At 48.5% G+C, this 19,340-nt stretch overlaps 1 protein-coding gene across 1 annotated transcript in view; it reads left to right on the top strand.

Moving 5' to 3' along the window:
- The window catches only part of LOC147088422 (NACHT, LRR and PYD domains-containing protein 3-like), a 95,380-nt gene that overhangs the window by 38,556 nt on the left and 37,484 nt on the right, over positions 1 to 19,340 (top strand). The window contains exons 3-5 of the mRNA XM_085977180.1: positions 4,629 to 4,793; positions 14,189 to 14,284; positions 18,027 to 18,193. Of these exons, the coding sequence (XP_085833306.1) occupies positions 14,221 to 14,284; positions 18,027 to 18,193 (231 nt within the window). The 5' untranslated portion in view covers positions 4,629 to 4,793; positions 14,189 to 14,220. The remainder of the gene's footprint in view (positions 1 to 4,628; positions 4,794 to 14,188; positions 14,285 to 18,026; positions 18,194 to 19,340) is intronic.

The raw sequence follows: 19,340 nt of genomic DNA, 5'->3' as shown, positions 1-19,340 counted from the left end.
GTTGCCTGGCCTGCTGAGTTTTTCCAGCATTTTCAGTTGTTTCGGATTTCCAGCATCTGCAGTATTTTGCTATCGTACTGAAATATCAGAAATAACAACAGAAAATGCTGGAAATACTCAGCAGGCCAGGCAGCATCCGTGGAGAGAGAAACAGAGTTAACGTTTCAGGTCTGGGACCCTTCATCAGAACTGGAAAAAACTGGAGATGTAACAGATATTAAGCAGGTGCAGAGACAGGGGTGGGGGGGTGCGGTTAGGAGGGGAGGAAGGAATTGAAAGAACACCCCGTACTATTGAAAGAGGCAGGAAAGATAAAATGTTGCAAATGGGAATGGCCTCTTACCCTCTCTAGATCTTATCATTGCTAACTGCCGACGTGACGTCGGCCGTCTCCATTTCTCTGCTCCCCTCACTCACTCCAACCTACCTCCCTCTGAACTTGCAGCACTCCGTTCGCTCCAATCCAACCCTAACATTATCATTAAACCTGCTGATAAGGGTGGTGCTGTTGTTGTTTGGCGAACCAACCTCTACCGTGCGGAACCTGAACGCCAACTCTCCAACACCTCCTCCTACCTCCGCCTGGACCATGACCCCACTAGCAAACATCAAGCCATTGTTTTCAAGCGTGTCACTGACCTCATCTCCTCTGGAGATCTTCCCTCCATGGCCGCCAACCTCATAGTCCCCCAACCCCGCACAGCCCGCTTCTACCTCCTTCCCAAGATCCACAAACAGGACTGCCCTGGTAGTCCCATCGTTTCAGCCTGTTCTTGCCCCACGGAACTTATCTCTTCCTATCTCGACTCTTTTTTCTCCCCTTGTCCAATCTCTTCCCACCAACATTCGCGACTCTTCCGATACCCTTCGTCACTTTAACAATTTCCAGTTTCCTGGCCCCAACTGCTTCCTTTTCACCATGGATGTCCAATCCCTCTACACCTCCATCCCCCACCAGGACAGCCTTCGGGCGCTCCGTTTCTTCCTTGAACAGAGGCCCAACCAGTCCCCATCCACCACCACCCTCCTCTGCCTGGCTGAACTTGTTCTCACATTGAACAACTTCTCCTTTGACTCCACTCACTTCCTCCAAATTAAAGGTGTTGCTATGGGAACCCGCATGGGCCCTAGCTATGCCTGCCTGTTCATGGGATATGTGGAACATTCTTTGTTCCAGTCCTACTCGGGTCCTCTCCCTCACCTCTTTTTCCGGTACATCGATGACTGTATTGGTGCCGTTTCCTGCTCTCGCCCTGAACTAGATAAGTTCATTCACTTTACTTCCAATTTCCACCCTTCCCTCACCTTCACATGGTCCATCTCCGACTCTTCCCTTCCTTGACTTCTCCGTCTCCATTTCTGGCGATTGGCTTTCAACAAACATCCACTACAAGCCCACTGACTCCCACAGCTACCTGAACTACACTTCCTCCCACCCCGCTTCCTGTAAGGACTCTATTCCATTCTCCCAGTTTCTCCGTCTCCACCGCGTCTGTTCTGACGATGCCACCATCCATACTAGTGCTTCCGACATGTCTTCCTTTTTCCTCAACCGAGGATTCCCCTCTACTGTGGTTGACATGGCCCTTGACCGTGTCCGTTCTGTTTCCCGCACTTCTGCTCACATCCCTTCCCCTCCCTCCCAGAACCATGATAGGGTTCCCCTTGTCCTCACCTTTCACCCCACCAGCCTCCACATTCAACGGATCATCCTCTGCCATTTCTGCCACCTCCAACGTGATCCCACCACCAAACACATCTTCCCCTCACCTCCCCTTTCAGCATTCCGAAGGGACCACTCCCTCCGCGACACCCTGGTCCACTCCTCAATCACCCCCAACAGCCCTTCTCCTTCACCTGGCACCTTCTCGTGCAAGCGCAGGAGATGCAACACATGCCCTTTTACCTCCTCCCTTCCCACTGTCCAGGGCCCCAAACACCCCTTCCAGGTGAAACTGTGATTTACTTGTACTTCTTGCAATCTAGTATACTGCATTCGCTGCTCACGATGCGGTCTCCTCTACATTGGGGAGACCAAACGCAGATTGGGCGACTGCTTTGCAGAACACCTCCGTTCAGTCTGTAAGGGTGACCCCGAGCTCCCGGTGGCCTGTCACTTTAATTCTCCGCTTCACTCCCACTCTGATCTCTCTGTCCTCGGGCTATTGCATTGTTCCAATGAAGCTCAGCGTAAGCTCGAGGAACAGCACCTCAGCTTTCGATTGGGCACTTTGCAGCCTGCCGGACTCAACATTGAGTTCAACAATTTCAGATAATTATCCCTGCCCCCATTTTTCATGCAGTATGATTTTTGCCATTCCCATTTGCAACATTTTATCTTTCCTGCCTCTTTCAATAGTACAGGGTGTTTTTTCAATAACTTCCTCCCCTGGCCATCTCTGCACCTGCTTAATATCTGTTACATCTCCAGCTTTTTCCAGTTCTGATGAAGGGTCCCAGACCTGAAACATTAACTCTGTTTCTCTCTCCACGGATGTTGCCTGGCCTGCTGAGTATTTCCAGCATTTTCTGTTGTTATTTCTGAAACGGTGGCATAGTGGTTAGCACTGTTGCCTCACAGCGCCAGGGACCCGGGTTCGAATCCGGCCTCGGGTGACTGTGCAAACTCCACACAGACACTCTCCCCGTGTTTGCGTGGGTTTCCTCCGGGTGCTCCGGTTTCCTCCCACAGTCCAAAGATGTGCGGGTTAGGTTGATTGGCTATGATAAATTGACCCTTAGTGTTAGGGGGATTAAATACGTGGGGTTACGGGGATAGGGTGGGATATGTATTGGTGTAGGGGTTACGGGGATCGGGTGGGATATGTGTCGGTGCAGGCTCGATGGGCCGAAATGGCTTCTATCTGCACTGTGGGGTTTCTGTGATTCTGTGAAATATCAGAGTTGCATTGCCTTCCCGCGCAGGCGCAGTACCGCTCCCTTGCCTTCCCGCGCATGCGCAGTCTCACGCTCCCTCTGACGCAGGCGCAGTGCCGCTCTGTCTCAGACGCAGGCGCAGTGCCGCTCTCTCTTTGACGCAGGCGCTGTCGCTCTCTCTGACGCAAGCGCAGTACCGCTCTCTCGCTCTCTCTCTCTCTCTCGCGCGCTCTCTCTGACGCAGGCGCAGTACCGCTCTCTCTCTGACGCAGGCGCAGTACCCCTCCCCCCTCGCTCGCTCTCTCTCTCTCTTTGACGCAGGCGCAGTGTTGCTCGATGCCGTCATTCCGGGGATTGCCGGTCCGGCTCAGTTTGCCTCTGGTGCTGGGCCGGGTTGATCGATGAGTGAGGGTCAGAAACAGGGTCATTGCCCAGGTTACGGGTGCCGCGCTCTGTGACTGAGGGAACTCTGCTCCATTCAGCACTCGGCCCGACAGCGGCTGCTCAGCCCGGAGTTTGGATCACAGCGAGGGAGGGTCACCGCTCCGGTCAGTAACTCCGCTCAGAAAATGGCGCATTTCTGTCTACAGCAGTGAGAATGCGGAAGTCTCGGTTCTAATTTTTTATATCACACGGAGGGAGGGGATTCACAGGATCACAGCTCCGGTTAGTAACTCCCCGGGGAATGAGCTGGACCGGCTCACAATACAGGGGCTGGTCCGGGGGTGTAGGGCGCGGTGGGTTCATCAGGTCCCGGGGAATGAGCTGAACCGGCTCACAATACAGGGGCTGGTCCGGGGGTGGAGGGCGCGGTGGGTTCATCAGGTCCCGGGGAATGAGCTGAACCGGCTCACAATACAGGGGCTGGTCCGGGGGTGGAGGGCGCGGTGGGTTCATCAGGTCTCGGGGAATGAGCTGAACCGGCTCTCAATACAAGGGCTGGTCCGGGGGTGGAGGGAGCGGTGGGTTCATCAGGTCCCGGGGAATGAGCTGAACCGGCTCACAATACAGGGGCTGGTCCGGGGGTGGAGGGCGCGGTCGGTTCATCAGGTCCCGGGGAATGAGCTGAAGTGGCTCACAATACAGGGGCTGGTCCGGGGGTGGAGGGAGCGGTGGGTTCATCAGGTCCTGGGGAATGAGCTGAAGCGGCTCACAATACAGGGGCTGGTCTGGGGGTGGAGGGCGCGGTGGGTTCATCAGGTCCCGGGGAATGAGCTGAACCGGCTCACAATACAGGGGCTGGTCCGGTGGTGGAGGGCGCGGTCGGTTCATCAGGTCCCGGGGAATGAGCTGAAGTGGCTCACAATACAGGGGCTGGTCCGGGGGTGGAGGGAGCGGTGGGTTCATCAGGTCCTGGGGAATGAGCTGAAGCGGCTCACAATACAGGGGCTGGTCTGGGGGTGGAGGGCGCGGTGGGTTCATCAGACCCCGGGGAATGAGTTGGACCGGCTCACAATACAGGGGCTGGTCCGGGGGCGGAGGGCGCGGTGGGTTCATCAGCAGTTTGGACAGGAAATGGCGCATTTCTGCCCAGAGCAGTGTAAATGGGGGAGTCTCAGGAGGGTGGAAATTTACTGTGAGGAAAATCTCCAAACTAAACACACAGCCCCGGAACTGGGGATCTGAGGAAAGGGACAAAATCAAACAAATACTCGACCTTGAAATTGAATTTTAATAAGCAGATTAAAAGTCTACATTACATTATTTCACGCTTTCAATATTGTTCTTATTTTCTGCTCTGCCGCAATTAGATCTCCCGGTGAATGATGGCGTGATTGAGGAAGGTGCTCAGCTCGAAGTAAACAGGGATTGTAGACTGAGGAACAACAGTAGGTGAACCAGCACAGGATTGTGAGCACCAACCAGAGAGAACTCTTCCGATTCAAAGAGCTTCCATCGGTGGACTGGGGCGAAAGGTAAGAGAGAGTCCCATTGACTCAGATACACTCTGGTCCTGGAGATGGACTGGGGAGAATGGTCAGGGAGAGTCCCATTTACTCAGATACACACTAGTCCTGGAGATGGACTGGGGAGAAAGGTCAGAGAGAGACCCATTGACTCAGATACACACTGGTCCTGGAGATGGACTGGGGAGAAAGGTCAGGGAGAGCCCCATTAACTCAGATACACACTGGTCCTGGAGATGGACAGGGGAGAAAGGTCAGAGAGAGACCCATTGACTCAGATACACACTGGTCCTGCAGACAGTACACACAGGTTACAAAATGAGGCAGGTCTTGGTGAGAATGAGAGTGGGAGTGTCTGACCACCGAGCACAATTATCCAGCATGAGGCCGTGCAATGGGATGTGAAGTGAGATCAGTTTCTGTCTCTAAACACACAGTCACACTGAATCTTGTGTATGTTTTAAAGTAAAGGGGTTTGATCTAAGAGGTGATGCTGGAGCAGAGCCCAGCAGATGGACACGTGTCTGTTTGTTAGGTGGGGCTGAACACACACCGACACCTTCAGATCTCAGTGTTAAAATATTTCAGATCTGGTGACAAATCAAGGGGAAAGATTGAACAGTGAAACTAATTAAAATCAATTCATTGAACACGATTCAGAGACAAACCTATAGCCTGTGACCAGCAGATATGGAGTATTGTCAGATAGTGCATGCTGAGCACAGCGTTATTACGTAATAAGTAGGAGCAGAAGTCTGCCACACAGCCCCTAGAGCCTGTTCCACCATTCAATACGATCATGGCTGATCATCGACCTCAACTGCACTCTCCTGCCCGATCTCCATATCCCTGGATTCCCCTAGAGCCCAAAAATCTATCGATCTCAGCCTTGAATATACTCAATGACTCAGCATTCGCAGCACTCTGGGGCAGAGAATTCCAAAGAGTCACAACCCTCCAAGTGAAGAAATTCCTCCTCACCTCAGTCTTAAATGACCGACCACTTATCCTGAGACTATGCCCCCTAGTTCTCGACACTCCAGCCAGGTGGAACAACCTCTCGGCATCTACCCTGTCAATCCCCTTCAGAATCTTATATGTTTCAATGAGATCACACCTCATTCTTCTAAACTCCAGAGAGTATAGGCCCATTCTACACAATCTCTCATAGAACATTCCTCTCATCCCAGGAATCAATCTAGTGAACCTTCGTTGCACCGCCTCCAAGGCAAGTATATCCTTCCTTAGATAAGGAGGCCAAAACTGCACAGTACTCCAGGTGTGGTCTCACCAAGGCCCTGTACAATTGTAGCAAGACTTCCTTACTCTTATACTCCAGGCCCCTTGCAATAAAGGCCAACATGCCATTTCCCTTCCTCACTGCTTGCTGTACCTGCATGCTGGTTTTCTGTGTTTCTTGCATGAGGACACCCAAATCTCTGATCACCAACATTTGAAAGATTCTCACCATTTAAAAAGTATTCTGTTTTTCTTGCTCACATTTCCCTACATTATACTGCATCTGCCACCTTACTGCCCACTCACTCAGTCTATCTATATCCCTCACAGCTTACTGTCCCACCAAGATTTGTATCATCAGCAAACTTGGATACATTTCACTCGGTCCCTTCATCGAGGTCATTAATATAGATTGTCAATAGCTGAGGCTCCAATACTGATCCTTGCGGCACCCCACTAGTTACAGCCTGCCAACCTGAAAAAGATCTGTTTATCCCGACTGTTTTCTGTCCGTTAACCAATCCTCTATCCATGCTGCTTTATTATCCCCAACCCCATGAGCCCTAATCTTGTGTAATAACCTTTTATGTGGCACCTTCTCGAATGCCTTTTGGAAATCCAAATATACTACATCCACTGGTTCCCCTTTATCTACCCTGCTAGTTACATCCTCAAAAAACTCTAATTAATTTGTCATACACGATTTGCCTTTCATAAAACCATGTTGACTTTGCCTAATCATGTTATGATTTTCAAGTGCCCTGATACAACTTGCTTAACAATCGCTTCCAGCATTTTCCGAATGACTGGCCTGTTGTTCCGTTTTCCCTCTCCCTCCTTTCTTGAATAGCGGTGTTACATTTGCGACCTTCCAATCCGCTGGGACCGTTCTAGAATCTAGGGAATTTTGGAAGATCAAAACCAATGCATCCACTATCTCTTCAGCCACCTCTTTTCGAACACTAGGATGTATGTCATTGGGTCCAGGGGATTTGTCGGCTTTTAGTCCCATTAGTTTCTCTAGTACTTTTTCTCGACTTGTATTAATTACCTTAAGTTCCTACCCTTGGTTCCCCACCATTTTTAGTCTGCTTTTTGTGTCTTCTACTGTGAAGACAGATACAAAATATTTGTTTAACGTTTCTGCCATTTCCTTATTCCCCATAATTTCTCCTGTCTCAGCCTCCAAGAGACCAATGTTTAGTTTTACTACTCTCTTCCTTTTTACATACTTGTAGAAGCTCTTACAATCTGCTTTTATATTTCTTGCTAGTTTTCTCTCATTGTATTTTTCCCTTATCAATGTTTTGGTCAACCTTTGCTGGTTTTTGAATCTTCCCCCAGTCCTCGGGCTTACTATTATTCTTTGCAACATTATAAGCTTCTTCTTTCAATCTAATGCTATCCATAACTTCTTTAGTTAGGGTGGGGGGCGGGGGGCTGAGCCAGTGGGTGTGGGGGGGGCAGAGGCCTGGGCCAGTGGGGGAGAGCGGGGGCCTAGGCCAGTGAGGGGGCGGAGGCCTGGGCCAGTGGGGGAGAGCGGGGGCCTAGGCCAGTGAGGTGGCAGGGGGCTGGGCCAGTGTGTGTGGGGGGCGGAGGCCTGGGCCAGTGGGGGAGAGCGGGGGCCTAGGCCAGTGAGGTGGCGGGGGCCTAGGCCAGTGAGGGGGCGGAGGCCTGGGCCAGTGTTGGGGCGGTGCGGAGTGCTGGGCCGTAGGGGGCGGGTATCTGGGTCAGTGAGGTGGCGGGGGGCTGTGCCAGTTTGGGGGAGGGGGTGCTGTGCCCGTGGGGGGACAGAGGAACAACATCACTTGAATTGTACAGGATCGGTCAGAAGGTAAGTTCCATGTTGCTGAGCCTCTGCAAGTAAAATATGCATTGAATGAGGTGTTTGATAGAAACATAGAAGATAGGAGCAGGAGAAGGCTATTCGGCCCCTCGAGCCTGCTCCGCCGTTCAATTAGATCATGGCTGATCATCCAATTTCAGTACACTGTCCCTGCCTTCTCCCCATATCCCTTGATCCCTTTAGCCTTTAGAACTATATCTAACTCCTTGAATATATTTAATGAATTGGCCTCAACTGCCTTCTGTGGTAGAGAATTCCACAGGTTCACCACTCTCTGGGTGAAGAAATTCCTCCTCATCTCAGTCCTAAATGGCTTACCCCTTATCCTTAGACTGTGACCCCTGGTTCTGGACTCCCCCACCATCAGGAACTTCCTTCCTGCATCTAGTCTGTCTAGTCTTGTTAGAATTTTATAAGTTTCAATGTGTCCTCCTTTGTGAAGACAGAACCAAAGTATGTATTTAATTGGTCTTCCATTTCTTTGTTCCCCATTATAAATGCATGAGGGAGAAAGGAATCTCAGGCTATGCTGATGGGGTTAGATGAAGAGCGCTGGCAGCAGGCTCGTGTGGACCATCAAGTGGCACAGACCACTTGGGCTGAATAGCTTGTTTCTCTGCTGTTAATTCCATGTAAAACAGGAGGTGACGATGCCGCATTTTCTGAGACAGTTTGGTATAAAGAGAACATCAGAAGCTTGGCTCTAATTCTGTAACGTGCAACAAGCAAACTCCTCCGGTGGAACTGGGAGATTCCAGTCGCCCAGCCAGAGCACGTGGAATATTCTGTAAAAGTGAAATGAGTTTAACTGTTTCTATAACATTGAATCACAAATAAGGTTTGTGTATTTCACAGAAGAGGGTTTGATCAGAGACTCGTCCTGTTTGCCACGTGGGTGAAGAGTCAGGCAGGTGCATCTCCATCTCCAGCCTCCCTTTCCTCAATGTTTTGCCGCCTCCCGAATTTCTGCCCATCTTTTTCACAGCCTCATGTTTGAATCTCTCCAATCAGGTTTCTGCTCCTGCCACAGCACTGAAATGGCAGCAACCAAAGTCCCAATCGACACATTCTGAGACTGTGACCATGGTAAACGATCCCTCCTCATTCTTCTCGACCTCTGCCGTCTTTGACACGGTCGAGCACGACATCCTCCAAGGCCTCTCCCCCGTTGTCCAGCTCAGTGGGACTGCCCTCACTTGGTTCCACTTTTACCTACCCAGTCGTAGCCAGAGAATCTCCATCAATGGCTTCTCTTCCCGCTCCCGCACTGTTAACACTGGAGTCCCCCATTGATCGCCCCTCGCCCCCTCCTGTTTCTCATCTCCGTGCTACCCCTTGGAGACAGCCGAAGACAAGTGGTCGGCTTTCACATGTACCCTGACCCCACTCTGCTCCACATCTCCACCAGCTCTCTCGAACCCGCCACTGACTCTGCTTTCTCAAGCTGCTTATCCGACATCCATCTGTGATTAGCTGCACATTTCTCCAATTAAACATTGGTAAGACCCAAGACATGGTCTTTGGCCCCTGCCAGGAATTCTGTTCCCTCCTTGTACCCAATCAGTGTCTCAGATTTAAACATACCATTCACACGTGATATCAAGAAATGGCTGCCTGCACTGGATACAGGAAAGGGTATGGGCCCCGACAACATCCCAGCTGTCGTGCTGAAGACTTGTGCTCCAGAACTAGCCGTGCCTCTAGCCAAGCTGTTCCAGTACAGCTACAACACTGGCATCTATCCGACAATGTGGAAAACTGCCCAGGTGTGCCCGGTCCACTAAAAGCAGGACAAATCCAACCTGGCCAATTACCGCCCCATCAGTCTACCCTCAATGATCAGCAAAGTGATGGAAGGTGTCGTCGACAGTGCTATCAAGAGGCACTTATTCACCAATAACCTGGTCAGTGATGCCCAGTTTGGGTTCCACCAGGACCACTCAGCTCCCGACCTCATTACAGCCTTGGTCCAAACATGGACAACAGAGCTGAATTCCAGAGGTGAGGGGAGGTGAGAGTGACTACCCTTCACATCAGGGCAGCATTTGACCAAGTGTAGCACCAAGAAGCCCTAGTAAAACTGAAGACAATGTGAATCGGGGTGGGGGGGGGAAACGCTCCACTGGCTGGAGTTATACCTAGCACAAAGGAAGATGGTTGTGGTGGTTGAAGGTCAATCATCACAGCCCCAGGATATCACTGCAGGAGTTCCTCAGGGCAGTGTCCTAGGCCCAACCACCTTCAGCTGCTTCATCAATGTCCTTCCCTGCAACATAAGGTCAGAAATGGGGATGTTCGCTGATGACTGCACAGTGTTCAGCGCCATTCACAACTCCTCCGATAATGAAGCAGTCCATGCCCGCATGCAACAAGACCTGGACGACGTTCAGGCTTGGGCTTATAAGTGGCAGGTAACATTCGCACCACAGAAGTGCCAGGCAATGACTATCTCCAACAAGCGAGAGTCTAATCACCACCCCTTGACATTCAATGGCATTACCATCACAGAATCCCCCACCATCAGCATCCTGGGGCTTACCATTGACCAGAAACTTAAACTGGACCAGCCACATAAATACTGTGGCAACAAGAGCGGGTCAGAGGCTGGGTATTCTGCGGCGAGTGTCTCACCTCCTGACTGCCCAAAGCCTTTCCACCATCTACAAGGCACAAGTAAGGAGTGTAATGGAATACTCTCCACTTGCCTGGATGAGTGCAGCTCCAACTACACTAAATAAGCTCAACACCATCCAGGACAAAGAAGCCGTTTGATTGGCACCCCATCCACCACCTTAAACATTCACTCCCTCCACCACCGGCGTACCGTGGCTGCAGTGTGTACCATCTACAAGATGCACTGCAGCAACTCACCAAGGCTTCTTCGGCAGCACCTCGCAAACCCGTGACCTCTTCCACCTAGAAGGGACAAGGGCAGCAGGCGCATGGGAACACCACCACCTCCAAGACCACCTCCAAGTTCCCCTCCAAGTCACACACCATCCTGACTTAGAAGTATATCACCGATTCTTCATCATCGCTGGGTCAAAATCCTGGAACTCCCTACCTAACAGCACTGTGGGAGTACCTTCACTATAAGGACTGCAGCGGTTCAAGAAGGTGGCTCACCACCACCTTCAAGGGCAATTAGGGATGGGCAATAAATGCTGGCCTTGCCAGCGACGCCAGCTGCCATTAGCGAATAAAAAATAAAAAAAAGTTTTATGGGATGGACAATGGAGACGTGGAACATAGAAAAGGATACCAGATGAGAATATATCGAATGCTGTTGGAAGGTGAATGATGGACAAGGAAGGGTTACACACCATGGTCACAGTCACAGAGATTGGAGTTTGTGACTGTTCAGGGCAGATTAGATTTACATCGATACTGCAGCAGAGAAACAGTCCATTCGGCTCTAGTGGTCTATGCTGTGTTTATACTCCACGGGAGCCTCCTCCCACTCTAATTACATCTTGACACCGTATCCACTTACATTCAAGGGCGTTAGACTCGCGACACCAATATTAAATAACATTCAGAATGCCGGAGAACCCATCCTCCTGGAATGGATTGAGCGAGTTTGTCGCACTCCCCTCACTTCAGGAAAAATGAGCTCATTCACGTTGGACCTAAAAAGGATAGATCAGAGAATTTTCTAAATGGTTAGAAGTTAGGAACTATGGATGATCAGAGAGAACTTGGGGGCCAAGTACAGAAATCACTAGAAGCTAGTTGATGGGCACCAAAATAAGTAAAAGTCTGATGGAATGTTGGGCTTTATCGCGAGGGCTGGAATACAAAGGGGTAGAAGTTCTGTTCCAGCTGTACAGAGCTCTGGTTAGACCCATTTAGAGAACCGCACCTTGGGAACAATATCTTGGCTTTGGAGGTGGTGCAGCTCAGATTCACCAGAATGATACCGGGACTAAAAGCTTTAAATTATGAGGATAGATTGCACAGACGAAGCTTTTATTCCCTTGATTATACAAAGTTAAGGGGTGATCTAATTGAGGTGTTTAAGATGATCAAAGGAATTGCTAGGACAGAGAGTTAAACTATGTCCTTTGATGGACCAGTCCAGAAAAAGGGGGCATAACCTTAAAGGCAGAACGAGGCCGTTCAGGGGTGATGTTAGAAAGCACTTCTTCAGACACAGTGTAGTGGAAATCTGGAACACTCGCCCTCAAAAAGCTGTTGAGTTTCGGTCAATTGAAAATGACAAAACTGTCATTGATAGATTTGTGTTAGGCAATGGTATTTAGGGTTATGGAACCAAGGCGGGGAGATGGAGCCATGATCGAATTGAATGGCGGAACAAGCTAGAACGAGTGAGTGGCCTACTCCTGTTCCTATGTTCCTGGGCCTCTATTTATAAAGCCAATGTTCCCATATATGTTTCTAAAAGCCGTATCGCCATGCCCTGCCACCTCATTGAAACTTATAAAATTCTGACAGGACTGGACAGACTTGATGCAGGAAGGGTGTTCCCGATGGTCGGGGAGTCCAGAACCAGGGGTCACAGTCTAAGGATAAGGGGTAAGCCATTTAGGACAGAGATGAGGAATTTCTTCACCCAGAGAGTGGTGAACCTGTGGAATTCTCTGCCACAGAAGGCAGTTGAGGTCAATTCATTAAATATATTCAAGAAGGAGTTCGATATATTTCTTAAGGCTAAAGGGATCAAGGGATATGGGGAGAAGGCAGGGACAGGGTACTGAATTTGGTTGATCAGCCATGATCTCATTGAATAGCGGAGCAGGCTCGAGGGGCCGAATGGCCTACTCCTCCTATCATCGATGTTTCTATGTCAAAGATTTCTGTATCTATACCCCAAAGTACTTCTGTTCCTGCAACCTCTTTAAATTGTACCAGTTGGTTTAAATTGCATCGCCTCATTCTTCCTTCCATAATGCAGCATTTCACACTTCTCTGCATTAAATTTCACCTGCCATGTGTCAGCCCATTTCACCAGTGTCTCGATTTCCTCCTGAAGTCTTCTGCTATCCTCCTCGCGGTTTACGACTTTTCCGAGATTCGTGTCATCGACAAACTTTTAACTTATGCCCTGTATACCCAAGTCCATGTCATTGAAATATATCAAAAAGAGCAGTGGTCCTAATCCCGCCCCCTGGGGACACTGTATACTTCCCTCCAGTGTGAACAATATCGGTTCACAACTGTCTGTTTTCTGTCCCTTCACCAATTTAGTATCCACGCTGCCACTGCTCCTTTAATATCATTGGCTCCAATTTTTTTAACCAGTCTATTATGAGGTACTTTATCAAAGGCCTTCTGAAAGTCCATATACAGAACATCAGCTGCACCACCTTCATCAACCCTCCTATTTCATCGATTCGTTCATTCAAGTCAGCCAGATTTGATTTGCCTTTTAAAACAAATCCATTTTGGCTGTCACTAGTTAACCCATGCTCTTCCAAGTGACGGTTAATTTTGTTTTGGAAATGTTGTCCCGAGGAGTTTCATCAACACCGATGTTAAGCTGAGTTGCCTGTGGTTATTTGGTTCATCACTCTCTCCTTTTTTGAACAATGAAGTAATGTTTGCAGCCCTCCAGTCCTCTGGCACCTTTCTCAGATCCAAGGATTGGAAGATTGTGGCAGAGCGGGTGACATTTCTGCTTTGAGCCCAATCAACCGTTTTAATACATCGTCCTAATCGATTTATACCCTGTCCAATTTCTCTACCACCTCCTCCTTCACTGTACGATTGGCAGCATCCTCTGCTTTAGTGAATGCGGAGGCAAAGTGCTAATTTATTACCTCAGCTGTGTCCTCTGCTTCCACAAGATGATTGCCTTTTTGGCCCTTAATCGGCCCCACCTTTCCTTGGACTATTCTTTCACGCTTTATATGTTTATAAAAGGCGTTCGTGTTCCCTATTATGTTACCACTAATAATTTCTCATACATTCTCCCTGCCCCTCTGTTGCTGTTGTGTGTTTATTACACTAGTGGCAGCGTTTATAAAATTCAGTACGTTGCCGTTTCATTAAGTCTCAAACTGGTACTGAATTAACTGAATCGCTTTGACATTTCCACAGTGGGGAAAGGAAAGACCGCTGATTGATAGTTTCAATGGACACACGTGCGCGGGCTCACGCACAAATGGAGAATTATGATTGTAAAACAGCAGTCACATCTACCATTTGTATATTCATGGTGTTTTCTGAGATCCCAGAGCTGCCAGCTGCTGCACTGTTGAGGGAGGAGGGCCTTGATATCATGTTTAACAAGGCAACGTTCTCCTCATCATTTTAATATTTCCCTCGAACCCTCCTATTAATATTATATTTGTTACAGAGCATCAGAGCCTGGGAACGCCTGTCACCGCCATGGCCGAAGGTCCAAACAGGGAAGAAGATCCAACATCTTCAAAAAGAATGAGAATGGACACAGGTAGGTTCACAAAATACTTCAAATACAATTGCTGTCCTGATAAAATGTCCAGAACTAGTTCAAGAACCTGCAGCTCTCACAGGTCGAGGGAACAGGACAGGGGCTGAGTACGAAGAGGGAAACGAGTGACCATCTAGAGGGTCACTGCAGTCTCGGGTGGAGGCAGTCTCTGAGTACTGAAACTGTCCAATGGATGCCTGGTATTGGGGACTGTAAGGTGGAGAGAGTGATCAGAGGAGGGTTTTCCTGAGCAAACAGTGTGACTCCAGAGAGCAGGAGGCCACCCAGCAGGGTGAGAGTGAGAGGTAGGTGGGGCCCAGGAATAGGAGAGCGGTACTGGTGGCAGATTGTATAGTCAGGGGAATAAACAACCTCATCTGCGGCCCTGAGCATGCCCCGAATGGTTAGTTGCCTTCCTGGTGCCAGAGGGAATAACATCCTGGAACAGGTGGGGCCACCTCTGGGAAGGAAAGGAGAGCAGAAAATAGCCATGTTCAGAACCCGTAACACGGATAGAAATACGTTTCTAGAGGGACTATTGAGACTGAGGCACTAAACTAAGAAACCAGGCCTCAAGCTGTTGAGCTCCGGATTGTTTTGCACTGGGCTGCTTAAGGCGGGAAATATGAGGCTGGTCAATGTGCGGCTGCAGGGCTGGAGCAGGAGGGAAGTGTTCACGTTCTTGGGGTGTTAGTGAGTTCCGATGGAAGGGAAGCGACGGCCGCCATCTGTACCGACCAACAATAACGGTTTTACAGAAAAGGTGAATGGAGCAGTGGGAGGGTATCGGGATGTGACTGGAGATTGGGAAATATCCGGATCGGAGACAAGAGAGCGGAATTAATAAAAATGTAGGAGCTGAAACAGAAGATTTAAGAAATAGTGAAAAAGGTATTAGCAAGAAAAAGGAAGGAGGATTTGAAATAGTGAGAAACAAATTCACTTGGTTTTTAAAAAAAAAAAAAGAAACTGGGACAAGTCAACATTCCCAGTGTTGGAGCTAGTATTGAGTGTTGTGTGTGTGTACAAATCATTCCAAACATTCAGAAGTATGAGATATGTGATCAGGTATCTATAAGACAGGGCCTTGGTTTTCACAGGACTCAGAGGGAGATGTTCCTGGTGATAACATTTTGAGGGAAGAGTGAAAGTTTGTGACTGCCAGTATTAATAAAGCATTCGATGACAGCTTAGAACAACAACATGGACACACTTACGTTTATATAGCACCTTTAAAGTAGTAAAACGTCTCAAGGTGCCTCACAGGAGTGTTAGCAATCAAAGTTTGACACCGAGTCACATAAGGTGATATTAGGACAGGTGAGCAAAAGCTTGCTCAAAGAGGTAAAGTTTAAGGAACGTCGAAAGGAGGAGAGCGAGCAAGAGAGCGAGGCGGAGAGGCTTAGAAGATAAGGGTGTTCCAGGGAGCTATGCTAAGATGGAATCCATATGTACACAGTTCAGCAATAGGAAGGGAGTTAGCACAATTCTCTGGGTTTTACAGGTCAGCGAGCAGTGGAGCTGAGATAAAGGTGGGACTGGGGAAACTAGCTGTGAAGGATGCAATTTTGGGGAGATACCAAATATTTCCTTAACTTTCTAAAAATGATGGTTGAAGTGAGAATGTTGATGTACTGGAGGAGAATGTGGGTCCATAGTTAGAGATCACTGTAGAGAAGGATTTGGATCTGAGTAAAATAGCCAAGGTGGAGAAGTCACTGGGCTCAGAAATAATGCAGCCCAGACTGTTAGAGGAAGTCAGAGAGGCAATAGGAGGGACTGCCCCCAGCATTTCAACCCACGTTTAATATCAAAAATATACTGGTGTACTGAAGAAGCCCAAGTGATGATTCTGTTCTAATGTGGAGAGTGGATTAACCTGGTAACCAGAGACCATTGTATAGAAACTCCACCAAATCTGTTAATCCAGGTCGAATTAGTGAGCATTTAGCGAGAAAGAGTATGCTGAGGGGAGGCTGGAACGGATTGGATGTAGAAAAGTCGTATATGACAATTTTACGAACAATGACGGACAGGTAAAGATCCATTGGTCCATCCAGACTCTCCCAGGCAATTGCGATGCTTTGCCATACTTTGTTCTAGCCATCCCAAACCAAACCATGGGTGAGGTGAAAAAAAACAGGTAAAAACACAGGCCAATTTGGGGGATTAAAATAGGGGAAATTCCTCTCCGACCCTCTAGGCAATTGAAACTAGTCCAGCAGATGAATCTTACACTGAATTCCCGGAAGTGTCTTCCTGTTGCAAGAGGTGATGTCCGCACCGAACAGGAACAGGTCCAGCTCTTGCCTGAAGGAGTTCACCGAGTCACTGTCCACCGCCAGAGAAGGTATCCTGTTCCAGAGGTCGACTATCCTCTGGGAAAAGAACCACCTCCTGACACCTAACTTAAATCTGGCCTTGCACAACTTAAAATTGTGACCCCGGCCCTCCGTAAGCTATGTAATTGGAACAAAGTGTCAAATGGAACACAATCGATTCCCTCCATCATCTTATAAACCTCAATCAGATCACCGCTAAGTCTTTGCTTCTCTAAAGTGTAGAGTCCAAACTCTTAGCCTATCTTGATAACTAAGCTGCTTTATACAGGAAACTTTGTGCTATCCGGCACCCATGGGACCGAGCTACTGCCGTTTTTTTAAAAGCTCCGGATAGACCAGCGTCAATGTTATCAGATAGGAGCTTTTCATCGCAGTATCTGACCACAAACACTGTTGCTCAGCAACAGCTTGTAAACACTCGGCCCGTGGCTTGGAAGCGTCTCTGAAGCTGTTGCTAAGATACAGAGACGCTTTCTAGAGCCTGCTGTATCTGACCACAAACACTGTTGCTCAGCAACAGCTTGTAAACACTCGGCCCGTGGCTTGGAAGCGTCTCTGAAGCTGTTGCTAAGATACAGAGACGCTTTCTAGAGCCTGCCGTGTCTGACCACAAACACTGTTGCTCAGCAACAGCTTGTAAACACTCGGCCCAGTAGCTTGGAAGCGTCTCTGCAGCTGTTGCTAAGCGACAAAGACGCTTTCCAGAGCCTGCCTGTGAAAAGAATGCTAGGAGGAAAAAAAACACCTAACCAAAACGGCTGCTGATTTCTGCTGTTAGATCAAAGTTGCCGGACATTCAACTTCCGGATAGCACAAAGTTTCCTGTACTGGGAATTAGTCTAATGTCCCTCCTCTGCAACAGTTTAAAAGCCTCAATCTCACCCACCATGTGAGGAGACCAAAACTGGACACAGTATTGCAAGTGAGGCCTTTACCAAGGCCTTGTACTAAGAGAAAATAGGTTGTCTTATACCCAACTGTCCTATGAATGCACCCTAATACCCCCTTTGTTCTAACTATCGCTTCACGGCATTGCTCCTGTACTTTTAGAGATGTATGTACTAGAATGCCCGGATCTTCCTTTCTTCCCCTTATTTAATGCCATGAAGGGTGTATGAATGTTGAGCACTCGCCCTGCCCACAGGCATAACATGGCACTGATCCAAGCTAAACATCATTTGCCAGTCATGTGCCCAATCTCCCAACACATTAAGATGCAGTTTTGTGGAGATGTGACTATACAGGGTTTTGGAATGTTGCCCATGCGGTGTGAATGTGTTATCAGAAGGTGATCGATAATGTGGCTCACAGGAAGCTGCAGCCGTTTGGTATACGATGAAATGTAGCCGCCTGGGTAGAAAGTGGATAATGTGTTTAGTTTTCTCCATTTGTGTTCACAGATCCGGACTCTACAATCACTGAGTTCTTGACAAAGTGCGACGATTACCAGCTGTTCCAGTTCACGAAATTCTACCAGGACAGACTGGAACAGGCGATTGAAGGAGGGGTGGACGGAGTCAGCTCGTTGTTAACATACGAGAGGCATTTCAGTGGACAAGAACATCGGGTGAGTGGGAGGCACACAGAATGAGTTTGGAATATTTAAACATCACAGAACTGACAGGATATCAGAACTTAGAATCACAGAATGTTACATAAGAGAAACATGTCAAATAGGAAAGAAATGGATAAAACGGAAAATATTTATAAGGCCCAGAAATTCGGGTCTCCACGGGTGACTACGCACGGGGTATTCACCCGTAGGCCCAATGGAAGTGCCGGTTTCCTGCATGCACGGGAAACCGGCACTTCTGTTCCCCTGAAAGATGGGGTTAAGAGGTCGAACACGTGCGCAGGAGAGGCTGTGCGTGCGCATCGAACTTGTGTTCTTTTTGCAGGTTTTCCCGGGAGGGTAAGTCTCCAGAAGTTACACATTTAAAAAGCAGGCGTAAGGCCTGTTTTTTTTACAAGGTAAGTGGTGAATTAATTAAAATTAAAACATTTTTTCCACAGGTTTATTATTTTTAAATACTTTAAAGCAAGGTAAGTTTATTTTTAGCCCCGTTAGAAAATAAAATTATTTTTTCAAATTTAAATTATTGTATAAAAGTTATTTCATGTAATTTATAGTTTATTTAAAAAATGTGATTTTTAAAAAATTTATTTGAAGATTTAGTGATGTTTTGGGGCCCGTAGTATTTATAAGTTTTGACAGCTCTTCCTGTCAAACTTATGAATGATGCATACCCTGCTCCCCATGGCCCACGTGATCCCAGGGGACGCATCGAACTAACTGCGCCCCTGGGATACGCAAGCACTGCGTGCCGGCAGTTGGAGGAGGCCCAGGATCGGAATCCCACACGGGCCCACAGCTCAACGGTCGGCGCGCCAGGTAAGTGCAGGTCGGGGGCTTGCACCCGCGGGAAGCCCCCGACCCGAATTTCTGGGCCATCGTGAATCTGAAACGATACGAAGAGGTGAAAATACCCAGCGGATCCATCCCTATCTGTACAAGGGACAGGGGAACGGTTCGGGTATAACTCTTTGTGGACTGAAAACAAAGGGAAACAGTTTTAGTGGGACTGGGAAAAGGAGAGACCAGAGGCAACAGACAGCAGTATTTTGCTATCGTGTTAGAGGGAAGGTCATGAGTTTACTGACTTGCAAACGACTTAACGTAAATTAAGGAACTGGGAGATGACAAAAATCACCTG

The sequence above is a fragment of the Somniosus microcephalus genome, unplaced genomic scaffold, assembly GCF_052327205.1.
Source record: "Somniosus microcephalus isolate GS21.2 unplaced genomic scaffold, FLI_Smic_1.0 unresolved_chr4, whole genome shotgun sequence".
In the NCBI taxonomy this organism is placed as follows: domain Eukaryota; kingdom Metazoa; phylum Chordata; class Chondrichthyes; order Squaliformes; family Somniosidae; genus Somniosus; species Somniosus microcephalus.
The sequence above is the reverse complement of the archived record's forward strand: the minus strand, read 5'-3'. Positions and strand labels throughout refer to the sequence as shown.